General features: G+C 55.4%; 1 protein-coding gene across 1 annotated transcript in view; it reads left to right on the top strand.

Moving 5' to 3' along the window:
- Positions 1-10,458: 10,458 nt before the first annotated feature.
- The window catches only part of HS3ST4 (heparan sulfate-glucosamine 3-sulfotransferase 4), a 57,812-nt gene continuing 50,652 nt past the window's right edge, over positions 10,459-17,618 (top strand). Inside the window, exon 1 of the mRNA XM_063171499.1 lies at positions 10,459-11,078. Coding sequence (XP_063027569.1) covers positions 10,459-11,078 — 620 coding nt within the window. The remainder of the gene's footprint in view (positions 11,079-17,618) is intronic.

Here is a 17,618-nt window from a genome sequence, read left to right as displayed (position 1 = left end):
GGACCCAGACACCAGCCCATGGGAAGGTCACCTGGCAGGGGGAAGCAGCTGGGATCCATGGCAAATCCCAGCACAGTGTGCCTCAGCATCTGGTGCTGTGATGACATGGCTGGGTCCAAGCCCAATGCTGGGAACTGCCTCAGGAACTTCAGTCTCCTTCCCCTATCCCTCCTCCTCCAAGGAAAGGAGGGATAGAAATGGTGAAAATTGCAAAGCCCTTTCTGCTCTTCATCCTCTTATTGTCATGCTTGAAGGGACTATGGATGATGAAGGCTCAGCATCGTCCCTCTGACCAGCTTCTGCCTGAGCTTGCAGCCCAAGGAGGTTCTTTCCCTGGAGAGACATCCCGAGGGCTGGAAGTGACTGCCTGTGCTGAAGGTCTTGCTCAATAGCTGATTGCAGCCATGAGGCACAATCCATCATGTCCAGCCATCCCTGGAGCCCTCCAGGTTTGTCTTTCTGAGTGCACATCCTATTTGTACCCTACACCATGACGCTGGGAACGCTGGAGCTCCGTGCTGTGCCACCAGGAGCAGGGCCTGCCCAGTGTTGTGCCACAGGCCAAACAACCCGTGCCGTGGGGAGCAGGGCATGTCCCCACTCACTGGAACCACCTGTGCCATCTCCTTGTGCCCAGCTGCAGGTGTCCCCCAGCCAGGGAGGTCACAGAGGTAAAAAAGAAAAAAAAAGTATTTCTTCAAAATTGCTGTGGTGATGCTCCATCTTCCTCTTCAGCAGCCTCAGCTCCTCATTTCTTTGCACCTCTGTGCAGTTGCCACCCTGTGCAGCGTGCTCCAGCCTGGTCACACTGGCTGCAGACGCCCTGTCGCTGCCAGGTGTGCTGTGTGCCTGCTGGGGCTCTGCTCCCACCTGGGCTCCTTCCTTGCCACTGTGAGGGATGTGGCAAACGAGTCACGGGCCCTCAGTGTCCTGAACAGCTGCACAACATTTAATGCCATATTCCTGCTTCAGCCTCTGATCTGAAATCTGAAGAAATACAGATTGCTTTTGGAAGGGGTTTTGGGGTTTTCATGGCTGTCTGGAGCATCTGGGATTACAGGATCAGGTCAGAGTCTCAGCACTGAGCTGCCATCATCACCAATCAATATCCCAAATTACCTCTCCACACCAAAGGTGCTGTGCTAACTTTCATGGATCCCCTGCATTTCATGCCCTTGGTGTCCTGTCATGCACTGGTAGTTTTAGCCCACAAGCTGGAGTGCAATATGCTTATGAGTAATAGCATCTTATTGGAGTGTAAAGATGTTCCTATTTCGCTGATTTATCCTGCACTTAAACTAATTCAGAATTCACTTACTTCAGAAGTACTGGAAGCAAAATGCTCTCTGTAAATAGCCTCGCTTTTCTAAACTGATATCGCTGAATGGGAAGATGGAATAACTCGCACTATCTATTTTCCCTCAGAGGGAGCATCGCTGTATTATTTTGACTGTTTTCCATAATGAGAGCTATAGTTGATTCTTTTCTAAGAAAGGCTCATGGTCTGGGAAGGACTATTTGACCTTTACGGCAGAGTTTTTAGAAGCTCTGCTCAGGTGAAGCTGAAGTTTGTTTCAGGAGCATCAGCCATCCCCTCTGCTTCCAGCCCTGCACGGTGGGTTCTGAGTCACACAGTGCCCCACTGCAAGCCCTGAGCCCCTTCTTTGGCATCATGCGGGCTTTTAGCTTTTCCTTTCCTTGAACATTCCCAGGACTCTCTCCAGTTTATGGGCTCTCACTTCTCACATCATGGAAGAAAACCCACACCTGGCCAAGAGTGCTTGGATTGCTCAGCTGCAGCAGAAAGAGGCACAGCTGGAAAGGGGGAGACGAGGAAGGGACAGGGGATGTTCCCAGCACAGTGCTGGCCAGCCATGGGAGAGGGACAGGGAGAGCAGGTGGAAGGGGCCCAGTGATCCCTGCACGGGTATTTCCACCTCCATCAGAGCGTCCTTTCCCTGCCCTGTCCTGAGCTCTGGGCACACACAACTGCCTTTCCTTCTGGGTCACTGCTCCTGTTTGGAGCCAGTCCAGGAGCTCCCCAAAGTGCCTGCTGGGGACTGGAGAGCTGCTGGGAGCTGAGGGCCACGGCAAGGACAGACCTGGCCTGTGCTGGCCAACCTGCCAGAGCTGTTGGAAGAGGGAGCAGAGGCTCGAGGGGGCTGAGGGCTGGGGGCTGCTCTGCTCCTGGCTGCTGTGTGCCACAGCCCTGCCACAGCTGCCAGCGAGGCCGAGCCCTGCGGGTCCCAGCCAGTGGGACAGGGGAAGGTGCAGGTACAGCAGGGCAGGGGCAAGGGCAGCCTGGCTGTGGCCCTGACAGCCCTGGGACGAGGTGGTGTGAGGACAAGGGGCTGTTCCCTGAGGTCTGTGGGCTGGCACTGCAAGGAACACCCTGGCCTGACATGCACTGACACCAGCTTGCCCAGTCAGTCTCTTGGCACACAGCAAGAGTTTTCTGCTCCCAAATGAAGCCAAATGCTTTTTACATGAGTTGGTTCTACCAGGGACTCACTCCTGCAGCTGGACTGGATCACAAACTGAATGCTTCTGCTGTGTTCTCACAGCAGGGGATAAGCTCAGGTTGCAGGATTCATCAGAGAGAACTACATGTGGCAAGCACCCGTTTTGTTTCCTGGTCCTTCTCATCGTCCCTCAGTGCTCTGTCCTCCAGAGCAGGACTGCTCCATCTCTGGCAGCTATGGGATGGGACATATCATCTCCAGGGAATGCTTTCAGACTCAATCCCAAGTGAAATAATTCAAAATCCTGAAAGAAAGAGTCCCTCAGGAGCCAAGAGAGCAGAGCCCTGCCAAGGAAGTGGCATGGGTGTTTCTGAAGAATAAATCTTAGTGGTAGCACACTGGGTACCTTGTTACCAGGCAGAGTGATAAATTAGGCAGCTCACGGAAGAGCTACAGAAATTATGAGGTAGGTGGAGGATCTATCTAATAAGCAGGGATTACATTACTGAAATCAGCAGGGCTAGGCTGAATGGCAGGTGATGAGGGAGAAGGAACCATACAGGGAAGGGGAGGGATGAGAGAGAGCAGATGATTTACAGGGACTCACGCTGGGCACGGCTGTTTCCAGCAAAGGGCAGCAGTGGCTCTCTTTGCTCCACGGCCCAAGAAGGGCACACGAGGGAGAAGGAAGGCAGAAGAAAAGCAGCTTGGCTGGTGCTCAGGGGGAGCTGAATCCCCTTGGACACACGGCTGCAGAGGCTGGAGTGGCCGTTCCCTCTCTGAAGGCTACGACAGGGCACGATGAGCAGCTCGGAGCAGGGCGGGAGCCGGCTGCCCGAGGTGGGCTGGGAGGCTGCACACCTGCAATGGCCCCTGGGCACAGACCCCTGGGCACACCTGCAATGGCCCCTGGGCACAGACCGTCCTCGCTGGCCCGTCAGGAGGCACGGGAGGTGCTGTCCATCCCCTGTCCTGCAGCAGGGCACGGGCTGTGCAGCATGTGGCCCTTCTCCTTGGGCAGCAAGCCACCCAGCCAGGGAGCTCTGCAGTGGCCCATGCAGCTGGTGAAGGGCATTTTAGAAAGCACATAATATGTTGATGAAACCTTTCTAATCCAGCCTCCTGATACTGATGTGGCAGCAGGCCATGCAGCAGATGAGCTGTGCCCAAGGCCCTCAGCTCTGTGCTGTTTGGTAGGCATGTCCCACTTCTTGCCATTTCAGGATTTCCCCCAGCGCTTTAGGGACCCTGCCAGCACGGAGTGAGCAGGGCACTGGCACTGGGAGTCACAGAGGGCAGGTGGCAGCGAGCAGGGAGGCCAGGTGGTCTCCTGGCTGTCCTGTTATATGTTTGTCCTTGCCTGACTGGCTGCGTGTGTCCTGGTGGCTCAGAATGAGCTCCCTGCAGCCAACTGTGCAGCCCGTGGCAGCAGCAGGACAGGCCATGCTTGAGTCACAGCTGCCCTGGAGGCAGCCCTGGATGCGAAACTGAAGGCACACAGCTGGGGCTGCTCTCTGTGTGATGCACCCTCTGCAGCCTCTGCCACCTCTGCCAGCCTCCGTCAGCCTCTGCAGCCTCTGCAGCCTCCAGCCCTGCGTGTCATGCTCTCATCAGGGCTGCGATCCGCCACTGTGACTTCTGAAACTGGGACCAAAGTCACTCTGTGACCACAGGTGGCCTCTGTCTCCCTCCCCGCCCCCGTTTCCCTCATGACACACTCAAATACTTTGCAAATCTGAGACAGCTTCTCTGTGGATGCTGTCTTGCCCTTTCTGAGTATCACCACAGTTTAGCCCAGGATGGAGACAGCCAACTAACACCGTGTTCAGCACAGACTTGGCATGTCATCCCGTTGTGCAATCAGCGAAGGGCTGCCCGTGCAAGCCCTGCTCCTCATTCCGTAAGAACCGAGATTAGAGTGGGGGATTATCTCCTGATCCTGAGCAGATAGAGCCACTCACCCAGGGACAGACGGGGCGGGGGCTGCAGTGCCCTTCCCCGGGGGAGCCGTGCCCAGGGAGATCGGGGGCACCCGGGAGGGCACCCCTGAGGGAGCACAGGCAGACGTGAGGAGCTGGTGGGACCCGAGGGACCATCTGTGTCACCTGTGAGTGTCCCTTTGCTCCCCTCTCGGGCTGACTGGCTTTCCTCTGGCTCCACTTTCAGCACTACACCCTGGATAAACCACGTTCCACAGCACATTTGTGGTACATGCATTTTTCTAAGTCCAAGAGCTGTTCCTTTTTATAGCAACTGAGAACAGCACATCAGTGAAACAGTGGGTTTGGTGCCTGAGCAGCTTGCCCAGTGATGTCTTCTTCCACCTTTGTAATTTTAGGTCAAAGAAATAAATGCAGGTTCCCAGACTGGGCTGTTTAGATCACTGGAGCTGCTACTAACAGCCATCAGAATTACCAATGATTCTAAACCTGAAGCTGTTTCTATGAATGGGAAAATGGTTTGATAGAGTGGAATGCCACTGCAAAACATCTTGAGAGCCTTCTTTGACTGGAGTTTAAATGTCATTGCATTTTTTCTGTTTTTTGCTATTCAGTATATATTTACAAACTTTATTCATTCCCTGAAGGATGTAGACCACTGTGTGCATTAATCCACTTCTTTTCAAGGTGTTTCATTGCTTCCGTTGACAAGTAAATAATGAGGAGGAATTATGGGAGGTTAGTCTCTGAAGTTTCCTGAAAAATATATTCCTAGTGTTTGTAAAAGTCAGGAAATTGAGGAGATAATCTCTGGAATTTAGTCCTTAGATTCTCAGGCCAGAGACTCTCCTGCAGGGACCCATCCTGACTCCCAGCTGGGCCCAGTTCTTTACAAAGAATTCCAGTTGCAGTGTAAAGCCTTCCAACAGAAGTGTCCTGTGATATTCCGTCACAAATTATTACAAAAGGAAATTATTGTCCCTGTTAAATACACCCTTTTCATTGCACTCAAATGAGTCTAATTCCAGATTCTCCTCAATGGGTCTTGTTAAGCCTTTGATAGATTAGAGAGCCCTTTCCTGTTAGAGGCTCCTGCTCTGATCGGTGCTTGTGAATGACAACAGGAGCATGGAACTAGAAGGGACAGCTTGGGCCATCAAATCCCATTTCCCTGCAATTGCTGGCAATGATGTTATAAAGTCCATTTCAAACTCAATCTTAAAACTAATTGCATACCTTGCCCCCAACGCTCCTCTCAGGAATCTGTTCCAGAACAACATCTCTCCCACTGTTAGAAACCATCTGATTTCCAGCCAAAAGTTATTTGTGCCAACTCATACCTCTTTGGTTTTGTGCCAGTACAGACTATTATCTGAGGCCATTTTCCTCCTTTCTTGGTGCTCATCTGCCTGTGCATTTGGAGAGAAGGGACATGCTCTCTAGCTCCCTTCCCTTGGCCAAATAGACCCAGGCCCCCTGAGATGGGCTGTGCAGTCTGAAGATGCCCTCGGAGCGCTCCTCTCCCAGTGTCTGCTCCTGGAGCAAAGGTGTGAGAACACTGGAGCAGCAAATGCCATGTCTGAGCAGTGAGCGTGCCAGCACTCAGTCATCTCAGCGCTGGAGTGGGGTTCTGCTTCCCCCATGAGCAGGCCACTCGCCCTGGCACAGCTCCAGCCGGGCAGCAGCACCTCTGAAAGGCCTTCCCAGCCCACGGAGTGCCACCCGTGCTCCAGCTGCAGCCTGGTCACCAGCCCGTGCAGCCAGAGCCTGGCAGCTGCTGCAGGGCAGGGCTCTCAGCTGCAAACCATGACTCACTGTCATGTCCCCATAACCAAGATCCTGGGACAAATCCCAGCACTGCTGTCCCTGTGCGGATGAGAGCACCGCAGGCAGATTGCCCAGGTGGGGCAGCCATAAGTGATTGAACTGAGAAAAAACTGCATGCCAGGGGTGGCTGCTCCATGGCTGCCCAGATTCCTTTCCCTTTGTCAAAACCAACTGATCTCGATCCCTGCCGAAATGTGGGGCATGAACTAGGTGATCTACCCAACCAACCCACCCAGGGAATTCTCAGCTGGCCTTGCTAGCTTGGCCTCTGCTGCCTGCCTGGAAGTGCTCCCATTGCTAATTGATGTGCCTGGCAGAGGCAGGTATGCAGGGTAAATACAGAAGCCTTTAAGAGCAGAACTGTCAAATAAAGTGTTACACTCCATCAGCTCCTATTGCATCCATGGCTGAACAGCACCAGCCAGCATTGGATAACACTCAGATCTGCTCATGGATGCGTTTGACATCCACGCAGGAGAAATACACACTCTGTGATGAATCAGGAGTTGGAGCCCAGCAGCAGGCATTTAAGGATGAACCATTTGTTTTAGAGGGCTTCACATTCCAGTTATAAAATTTCCTCTGGGCTGGAAGCTGGTGCCCAAGAAGAAATGGTCTTTGCGTTCTGTGTGGTTTGCTGTAAATCCTGTTGGCCTCCTGTGCAGCACGTCATGGGAGCTGGAGCCACAGGGATGTCAGGCTGGGGCATTCTGCTAAGCACTGCAGTTTGGGTGTGTTCTCCGTGTCAGAAAGACCAAAGCACTGTGAGTTCATTAAATAGAGTCTAGTTTGAGGTTTATCTTATTTTTGAAACTGAAAACTGTTTGGGTTTTGGCTTGGGTTGAGTTAGGTTTTTTTGATATTGGGAAACTCAGGAGCAGGCTTGTGCTGCCAGCAGGCTCTCTGTGGGTTCTCCAGTGTGGAATAGACATATCTCCATGTATGAGAAGGATTCATGTCTCTCAAGGTAAATCCATGCATGCCAGAACAATTACACGAGAGGCCATGTGCATGTGCTGAGCAGAGCAGCCAAGTGAGCCTTGGGAGCGTCCTTCTGTCCCCAGCCCTGCCGTGTGACCCACGCTGCACCCACTGGGATTCTCATTCAAGGTTCAAGCCTGATTTCCGAGTTTCGGCAGCCCTGCCGTGGGCTGGGGCAGTCCAGGACAGGCCCTGTGTTCCCCTGGTCAGTGCCTGGGGGATGCCCGAGGCCAGGAGCTGCTGCTGGGGCAGCCGTGCCGCTCCTGCAGCGCCAGGCAGGGACGTGAGGCTGCGCTCCTGTCAGCTCCTGTTAGTCCCAAACGTTCACATTACTGTAATGCAGCTGGAAAGGAATCCACGAGTTACAGAAAATGATTTACGGGACACAAGACACTGCATTTCAGAGGTCTCATGTGTGCCATAAAAAATATATTATGAAGGAATTATCTCCATTGGAACTGGAGCTACACAGGGAGAACACATGTCCAGCTGAGAGCAGCATTGAGCTTTTGTTCATTATGGGAAACACTGATGCTTTTCCTCCTTTTTTTATGAGTACATTTCTCAGCTCTGGGTAGCTACCTAACATTGGCACTTCACTTTTTCCAAATGTTGCTTTTGCAATGAGACCGAGCGTAGCTGGGAGCCCACAGGTGCATTGCTCTGTGGAGCTGGCAGTCCTGAGGGATTTAGGTCAGACGAAGAATAAAGTTAGGGCTCTGAATTTTAGGAAAGCAAACCGCCAGCTCTTCAAGGAGTTGGTCAATGACACCCCTGGGAAACTGCCCTCAGGGACAAGGAGCAGAGCAGAGCTGGAAGGTCTTTAAGGGCACTTTCCATAGAGCACAAGAGCTCATGATCCCCAGGCACAAGAAATTGGGCAACAAAGGCAGAAATCTGACATGGCTGAGGTGGGACCTGCTGGCCAAACTCGAGGGGAGGAAGGAAATGCACAGGCAGTGGAAACAGGAAGAGTTATCATGGGAAAAGTACAGGGAAATTGCCTGGGTGTGTAGGGATGGAAGCAGGAAGGCCTAGGCTGGAGCTGAGCTTGGCCAGGGACATACAGAATAACAAGAAGGGCCTCTACAGATATGTCAGCTGAAAAGGGAGCTCTAAGAGAGCAGTGACAGCACAAGGGGAAATGGCTTCACACTTACAGAGGACAAGGTAAGATTGGATATATGGATATGGAAGGAATTGTTGCCTGTGAGGGTGGTGAGGCCCTGGCACAGGGTGCCCAGAGAATCTGTGGCTCTCCTTGGATCCCTGGGAGTGTTCCAGGCCAGGCTGGATGGGGCTTGGAGCGGCCTGGGATGGTGGAAGATGTCCCTGGCCATGGCAAGGGTTGGACTCTATGGCCTTGAAGAATCTAACAATTCAAAACATTCCATGATTCCACGTCCCCTATGCAACAGTAAGGTTTGGAGATGGGTTTCCCCTGTAAAACCTGGGCAATTCCTGGGCTTCCCCTGCAAAACCTAGGCCACGGCTCATCAGCTGGGGGAGCAAGAGGAAGCTCTGCCCGCTCTCTCCCATCCAGCCTCACCCAGAGCATCTCTGTACAATCCAGTAGTTCCCCAGACTGGTGAGTGGACAAGGGTCACTGCCTCCAAATTCTCGTCCTGCTCACAGGCAGGATGAGCTACACGGCATTCACAGATGCACAAGGCTGGAGACACAGCCTGCATTCTCCCAGGGCTGGCTCAGGCGTGCAGCTGTGGCCCTCGTGGGTGTGAACACAGAGCTGCTCTGCAGCTTTTGCCACTGGGGTCGGGTGCTGGCTCTTTCTGGGATCTGCTGCTCCCAGGTAGTGCTGGCAGGTGCACAAGGTTACATTGCTGCTCGTTCACCTGTGAGGGTTTTAGCACATGGCCGTGTTCCTCAATTCATCGCTGTACATGGCATTGCCAGCCTTGTTCTGCTGTGGGGCAGGATGCCAAGGGCTGTGACACGCCCCAATATCCCAGGGCAACACTCATGATGGAGAAACTCTGAGAGACCTCAGACGAGGTATGGAGAAAGCTGAGAGACAATAATGCATTCCTTCCCCTCACAAAACACATCCTAATGCCAAACCTGAGAACTGGAGGTGGGAAGTGACAAAACGTGGAGCTGGAAAGAGGTGATGGCTGCTCCAGAAAACTGTGAGGAGGGAGGCTGTCAGCCCCAACCTGCTCCACCGAGGCTGGGGACAGAGTTCCTGGAAGAACATCGTGCAAGGGTGTAATTGGCCTCATCTACTAGTGCAGCTCCTGGCACCCAAACTATGAACCCTCCATGCTCCAAATTAAGTTCCTGCCTGCCCCTGCCCACGGTCTGCCACCTCTCCTCAGGATCCCAGGGGAAAGCAGGCTGCCCTGAGAACCTGTCCCAGATCCCCATAAGGCCAGAACCAAGGGGCCCGGGCCCTGCTGCGAGGGGCTGTCCCGGAGGATCTGTCTCTTGGCAGCTGCAGGCTGTGTGCAGGAGCCATGGGCTGGGGACAGAACAGACCGCGGGGAGGTGGAGGGGAGCAGGGCAGGACATGGGGCCAAGGAGCTGTGGCACGGTGATTTTGCAGGGGAAAGGAGGAGCATTTGTAGGGTACAGCTGACACTGGCCCTGTTTCTGGGGCCCTGCGCCGAGCGCTGACACGAGCGGGTGCGGCCCGGCGGGTGGGTCTGGGCAGCAGATGGGGCAGGAGCGGTGTGGGGCGGCCGAGGGCTGGCGGCGGCGAGCGGCGTGTGCCGGCGGGACCGCGGCAGCGGGGCCTGCCCGGGCGAGGCGTCTCGGTGCTGCCCGGCCGCTGTCCGCGGTGCTGCCCGGCCGCTGTCCGCGGTGCTGCCCGGCCGCTGTCCGCCGTGCTGCCCGGCCGCAGCTCCGCGCCGCTGCCGCCCGGCCCGGCCCGGCCCGGCGCGCTCCCCGCTCTCCCCGCGCTCTCGGCATCGGCATCGGCGGCGGCGGCGGCGGGGGCGGGCCGGGCCCTCCCCGCGCCGGGAACGCGCTCCCGCCTCCCACCCGGCACAAAGTTTCGCGGCAGGAACTCGGGCGGCAACAGTGCGGAGCCGGTGGCACCGGAGCGCGGCCGCGCGGAGCCCCAGCGCCCCGGTACCCGGCGGGGGCCGGCGGCGACCGTGCCATGCGGGGCCCCCCCCCACCGGCGGCGGCGGGGCGGGCGGGCAGCGGCGCCCCATGCGGCCGGGGCGGCCGGGCGGCGGCTGACACCATGTGCGCCCGGTGCCCGGGGCGAGGAGCGGGGAGCAGCCATGTCCCCCCCCGCCCAGCCGGGGGTGCCGGGCGGGCGCGGCTCTAAGGGGCCCCCGGCGCGGAAGCTGCTCTGCATGTGCAGCCTCTCCCTGTGCCTCACCTACCTGTGCTACAGCCTGATGGGGGGCACCGGCCCGGCCGCCCTGCGCTCCCCCGCCGCGCTCCCCGCCTCGGCGGCCCCCGGGGCCCCCCGCTCCCCCACCGCCTTCCCCGCCACGGCGGCCCCGCGCTCCGCCGGCGCCCCGGGCCCCTCGGCCGCTCCGCCGCGGGCCTCCAACGGCAGCCGGGAAGGGGCGGCGGACACCTGGCTGCGGGCGCAGCTGGCCCCCGGGGAGGTGATCGCGGCGCAGAGCGGAGCCTTCGAGAGGGACCCGCAGGAGTCGAGCACCACGGACGAGGAGCTGAGCCGGGCCGGCAGCCCGGGCAGCCGCGGCGGCGGCAGCAGCACCACGCCGGACTACGGGGAGAAGCGGCTGCCGCAAGCCCTCATCATCGGGGTGAAGAAGGGGGGGACGCGGGCGCTGCTGGAGGCCATCCGGGCGCACCCCGACGTGCGGGCCGTGGGCACCGAGCCCCACTTCTTCGACAGGAACTACGAGAAGGGGCTGGAGTGGTACAGGTGAGGGCGGGGGGCTGCGGCGCCATCCGCGGCCGCGGCGGGAGGAACGCGGGTCCGTGCCGGGCGGGGGGAGCCCCGGCGCCGTCCCGGGGGTCCCCGGTGCCCCCGGTGCGAGCCGGGCGAGCTCCGGGACCCCGCGGGGCCGGGGCGGGCGGGTCGGCGGGGCCGCGCCTGGCAGCGGTGGAAAGCGCGCTGTTCCGGGGGGAATGCAGGAAATCTCCGGTAACATCCCTCTCGGCTGCTCCGAGTGTGTGAGCATGCCGTAGCAGTTCAGCTGCAGCTGGTGTAAAATACGCCTAAATAGGTCGGTAATTAATAATTACTGAAATAAACCAGATTGCAAGTTATCCAGGTGCTGCCAGGGCTGAAGGATGCTGCCTTCATGTGAGCACAGGCTTTGCTTCACAAATAGGGTTTACTCTTTATTCAACAAGTTCCACGTTAGGAAGTTTTTTTCCATTGACAAGATCTAATTCTGTTTGTGAAGAAGTCTCTAAATACTGTTGAGTAACATTTTAAAGGAATAGGTAACATTCTAAAGGAATTTTATGCTAAAAGTCCTGGTTATTAGAAAACACTGGACTGCAGTAAGGAAGTGTTAAATGTCTTGACAGGTTTAGGAAATCAGTGGATTGTGATGGCTCAGTGTTTTTCTCTCTCTTTAAAAATTTCTGAGCAGAATGCAGCACATCAGTAGAACTTAAAAACTCCCAGTAGCTCTGTAGTTCGTGGTTCAAAGCAAACCATACTGGTTCTTGATAAAAAGTGGTCTGTGGCTGAGCTGGTGAAGTTCTTGTTGTGGCTAGTATGGCAGCTTCTTAGTTGCTCTGCAAACGAAGCTAAAAATGAGAGGCAGCAGGCAAGTTACTGCCTGGATTATCTGGTCCCTCGTTATTAAAATAAAGTACATGGTCTGCATATCAGGGGTGTTTAAAGGTGAGAAACTCCAGGCAGTCTTCTGTGGGGATTGTGGAAGGAAAGTCTTCGTAACTCTTGGTGTGGCATCCACTTGGTTGTGGTGAAATGCTGTGGGATTTTCTGGAGGGATTTCATGAAAGTGGACATCAGCACTGAGAAAGCGAGGGTGTCCCTGAGAGTATTTTTGGTTTGCTGCTCTGATGGGGGGAAGAACTAAAGGACTGGATATAGTTATCGTGTTTATAGATATAATTTCAGACACAGTGTTTTTTTGTATTGAATTTTCTTGGAGGAAAGGCTTAACCTTGAAAAATAAGTTTAGAAAACTGGCTAGAAGAGGATAGAAAGTGGCACATAAAAAAAGTTTGGTTTCATTTAAAACAGGCAGAAGAAGATCAAGCGCTGAATATGATGAGCAGTTGCTTTTTCATCTTTAAAGTTATGCTACTAGAAAAGGGCTAGTGAGTGGGTGTAGCTCCTCTCGTGGAGTAAGAGGCACACACAGGTTTCCATTTGCAGAATGCAGTTTGGTATTTTCTATCCCTGCAGCAGCTCTCTGGGCTGTGCTGCTCATTTCAAGCCCTGCAGCTCTGCTGCTGGGGCAGGAGAGGTGGGAGAACAGGTTGGGGCACCCTGGGTGTGTGAGCTCTGGGCAGAGCAGGCTGTGGGACGGGTGAGGGTGGCTGCTGCTCCGTGCCGTGCCAGCCCTGGCTGCCTGACCTGCAGCTATCTTCACACCTGCCCAGCACAAACAGGTGCTTCTCCCCGCTCCCTCAGGAGTGCCCAGCCCTGCAGGGCAGGACATTGCTGGTGCTCTGTGCCTCAGCAGCAGCCACAGCTGCCCTGGGGCTGTACTGGTGCCAGGCTGTTGTCATGGGCTGGCGTTTAGTGCCACACAAACACAGACCAAGAACAGGATGGGGAAAGCTCACCGTCCATCCCAGCAGCTGCTTCTTCCTGACCTCTGAGATTACCTGACTGAGTGCACTAGGGAGGCTGACAGCTCATAGCTGTGTCCCAGCTAGAGTAATTAGAGATCTTTTTCCTGTCCACAGAAATGTCAATGTTTTTTTAGCAAAGAAGCAACTATTGAAGTCACCTCCTTATTGTGACTTCTGCATTACACACTGTGAGCTTTTAACATGGTCAGATTTTTTCTTACATAGTGAAAAAAGGGAATGGCAGACCTTCAGGGTTCCTTGCTTAGTTGTTCAGTCACCAGATCATCTGCCAGCCTCGAGGAGCTGGAGGAAAGGGAAATGCCTTCTCCACCTTGGTTTCTCCTGTAAAATGGAGACGGCACCCGGGCTTTGCCATTTCTTTGTGTGTGCTCTGTGCTGCATCACCTGTGTCTTTGCTGCCTTGAGATTGAAAAGCCCTAAACGCTCTGGATGTGTGGTCCAGGATCTCTCTCAGTGGCTGGAGCTGCTGCAGGCACTGGGCCAGGGGGTGCCAGCTCTGTGCTGCTGGGGACAGGGTGCCATGCAGGGTGGCAGTTCCACACTGCTGGCTCTGTTCTTTGCTGGCAACCTGTAGGGAAAGCTGAAGGTTTGTATGCTGTCTCTGATCTCTTTAGCTCAGTTCGTGTGGCAATTGCAAACAGAGTTCTTTCCACACACAAACTGGTGCAAACTGGGCCAAGATTAGTTTTGGTTAGTTTCTGTTATGCTGCCAGGGTTGTTTGTGTGGCTGCAGTTTATGGTTCTGTCCGTCCTGATGCTGGGCTGTCTGAAGGACAAGTTCCATGGTACAGCTTTCCTTAAACGAGATCCAGGCTTCCTCTGCTGTTCCTTTGCAAGCCGTTGTCTTTAAGTTGCTCCTTCTGTCCCCAGGATATGCCAGCTTTCCTGCAGGAGCTGCTGCTGGTCTGTAGCCAGTGTCCAAGTGTCCCCCTGCTTTCTGCCGTGCTCAGGCACAGTGATCTCCACACGTCCCCCACGGCCAGGCTGGACTGCAGGCATTTGCTCTCTCCAGTGTGATGCTCATGCCTCAGTGGGCATGGCCTGTGCCAGGAGTTCTGCCCTGAGCTATCCTGCGTTTGGGAAAGCACTGAGAGCCTTTCTCAGAGCACAGAAAGGATGGCAGAATGACACAGAGGCCTCTGAGACTGGGGAATGGAGATTACATCCATAAATGCTCATTACAAGCGCAGGCACAGCACCTGGGACGTGTCTGAGTTCCCTGCCTGGGCGTGGACCAAGGGCACAGAGTTGTGTAGGGATGTTGTGGGTGGTGGGAGCTGCAGGCTGCCTGCAGTGTCCCACACCCGGGCAGGTTTGTCTCCCTGTGGTGCTGGGGGCCTCGGCTCAGTCTCAGAGGGGAGGGAGGGGTGGGCAGGGCAGCCCTGCAGCCGCTGTGGGCCAGGGGCTCTGTCACTGGGGAAGGAGGGGAGATGGTCCTGCCTGCAGGGTCAGTGCCCACACTGCCCTGCGCCTGTGGGTTCACCTGTGCAGATCCAGTGCCTCGGGGTGCTCAGATGCTCCTGGTGACTGCTCTGGAGATTTTGAAAGAGAAATGCTCAGGTGGCTGTGTGAAGGGAGTGGGAGCTCCAAGCCCCAGCATCGGGGGGCTTTAGTTGTGTCTTTCTGCTGGTGCAAATGACCAGCACAGGAGACCTCCTCACCTGTGCACCCTTGAGGGTTTGTGAGCTGAGTGGAACAGCCCAGTGCTCCCAGCCACCATCCCCAGCTGTCTGCAGGCTCAGCATGGTGAGGGGATTCAGTTCTGTTACCCTTTCAAGGCTATCTTGACATCCTACCTTTAGCAGAAAAACTGGGGATTTGTAACAATATTTTTAAAACAAACTTGTGGTTTTAACACAAATATAATTTCCATAACACAAGAAGGACACCTGATAGTGGTGAGTTGAAACTGGATTTTAAGATTTGCTGGTTGGAAGAGTTAAATGCTGTGTGTGCATGCACATTGCTTTACTCCTTGCTTCCTCCTCAGTGGAGCCCTCAAGGAGAGGCTGCAGCAATATCTGTGATTAGATCGCATTCCCCTCTCTGCCTGGTCTCCAGTGCTGAGAGCTTGGACGGGGTGTAGCTGTGTGCGTGGAGTGGCCCCGCTGCAGGAGCAGTCACCATGACAGGAGTGGAGTGGCTTGCATGTCTAATGCTATTTGCACTGCTTGTCTGGGTTTTTGGAGTGTTCTCCCGAGCAGTCAGGCCTGCGTGTTATTTGGTGAGCTGCTGGCCTCACACAAATAATGAATAATGCCGTGACAGGAGCTCTTCCCTCAGCAATGAGCACGTGCTCAGGGTGAGCGGTTCCCGCAGCCGCGGGCCGTGGCTCGGAGCTGGCCCTGCCAGTCCCGTCCCTGGGATGCTGAGTTGGTCTGTGTGGGGCAGCTGGCTGTTGTGTGTTGTTGTTTGTGCCAGGGGCTCTGCTCCCCACGGGGCCGTCTCACCCTCCTTCCTGTGCTGACCTGGGGCAGTGGGGCCAGCCCTGCGTGCCTGGGGACCATCCAGCCTTGGCTTTTGCTGCCATGGCTGCTGGCAGCAATTGTGTCCAGGGATGTGTGCAGGGACCCTCCTCCAGCGTTCCCTAACAGCTGCTGGGCAGCAACAGCCTGGGGCCACTTCAGCCTCATCCCACACAGTGTCACCTCACAGCTGTGAGCTGTACCTCGCTGTGAGCTGTAATTGTGTTGCTGGCTAATGCCTGTGCTGTTCTGATCAGCTCGGGGCATTCAGGAAATCAAACCCTTTCCATCAGCGCTGTGAGCCTGTGCTGGCGGCACTGTGGGAACACCTACAATGGAAGGATGGATTGGGGTCTGCTCTTGCCCACAGGTGCAGCTGCAGAGCCTGGGAACTGCTGTGTTTCTCTGCAAAAGGCCTTCCCAGAGTGCTGTACCCACTGCACTTCTGGTAACTTAGGGAAAGTGTATTGATTTTGTTTCTGGGCCCTGCTGTGAGTTGGTTTTGCTGAAATGTAGTGACTCAGCTGCCTCTCTCCTCTGTGGATCCAGTGTATTGGACTTTGCTGACATCTGGGTCAGCTCTGGGCTGGGGACTGCGAGCAGGGGTCAGGCTTTGTGCTGGTTGGCTCCCAGTTTCACCCATCTGGGGACTGATGAGAGGCCACTCCAGCAGCAGGCATGGATTTCCTTCTGCATCCTGCAGCTACTGCAGTGAATCTGCTGTGTGCCAGAGCTCAGGCTCTCCTGGCTCTGCCCTGCCTTGTGTGCTGTGCCAGGGGAACCCCCCTGCACCCTTCCTGGGCAGCAGTTGTCTCCCTCCTTTCTCTGCTTCAGCTCAAGGAATGGGGTGAAGGAATGAATTGTGTCTATTTGCAGTGTTTTATCACCTGATGGTGGTTATCCACATGCTGCTCACTTGTAGCCATGGGAATGGCAGCTGCTCTCAGCACCTGCAGCCCCTGTGTGCTGCTCTGGCTCTTCCTGCAAAGAGAGTGAGAGAAGTGCCGGGGCCAAGGCTGCCAGGAGGGCCCTGGAGCCCCCGCTCCTGCAGGGCTTGTCCCTGCTTCTGCCTCCATGGGGAACGTGTTTGTGGTTGGCAGTGAGCACAGGGCGCTGAGAGAAAGGCGGAGCAGGGGGGAGGCACGGGGTGCTCTCTGTGCCCCTCGCAGCCCCCGGGCACTGCCCCTCTGCCTGGCACGGAGGGGTCCGGCCCCGTTCCCTCCGAGGGGTGGGATGGGGCGGCCAGGGTGACATCCCACCAGGCCCAGCTGGGCTCTGCCCTGCTCCCACTCTGATCCCAGGTGTGTGAGGAGCCGGGAGCAGCGCACAGCTCTCCTGGAGGGCTATGGGCACAGGGCTCAGCACACCAGCCACACGTGCTGGGGATGCCTCTTCCAGTGACTGGGAACATCCCTTGGAGCATGTGGGAAAGAAACCAGCGCATCTCACCAGCCCTGAAATCACTGAACTGTTGCACCGCAGTCTCAAGAACATCCTTTCTCTAGGATTTTGCTCAATTACCCACTTTGTAAACAGGCTGGTGCTTTGGTGCTAATGGTTTGTGTTGTCTGCGATGTCAAAATTTGTGAGCTTCACTCTCTTTGTGAGCGCACTACTGCTCGTGCACGTAGAGTTGCAGAAAACTCAGAAACAGGCCTGGGGAAAAGCAGCCCCCTGGAGAAGCAAGAGGGGAGTGTTGGGTGGTGGCATTCTGTGGTTTAAATGATGCACCTGAGCCCTGCTGGCTCCCTGGCTGGCAAGGCTCGCTCTGCTCTGCGCCAGGCCCAGACTGCCACAGAAGGAACAGCAGCTTCTCAAAGAGAGTTATAGGCAAAGGCTTTAGATTTTCCAAGTCAAAATTCCAACACAAATTTGTGACACCTTGTATCGACAAAGGTCAGAGTCTTTTTCTTTTCATGGGTTTCTTTTACCTCTTCTTTTCATGGGGACTCCTTTTCTCTGAGTCATTATTTCATGCACTTCAGCAGAAATTTTATTGCTTTGGGGGCTGGGCTGGTTCATGTGGGACATTTCTCACTGCTCAGACTGTGATACACAGAGGTAATTTCTTTCAAATGATTTTTGCTTGAAGGGTTTCAATGAATTGTGAAGGGTGTGAGGGTATGAGCATGAATGAATGGCTGAAACATTTGTATGGAGTCCAGGTGAGGAACCTCCATGATCAAACTTTCCAG

This window comes from Melospiza melodia, chromosome 18 (assembly GCF_035770615.1).
Source record: "Melospiza melodia melodia isolate bMelMel2 chromosome 18, bMelMel2.pri, whole genome shotgun sequence".
Lineage (NCBI taxonomy): Eukaryota > Metazoa > Chordata > Aves > Passeriformes > Passerellidae > Melospiza > Melospiza melodia.
This window is presented reverse-complemented; position numbering and strand designations above follow the sequence as displayed.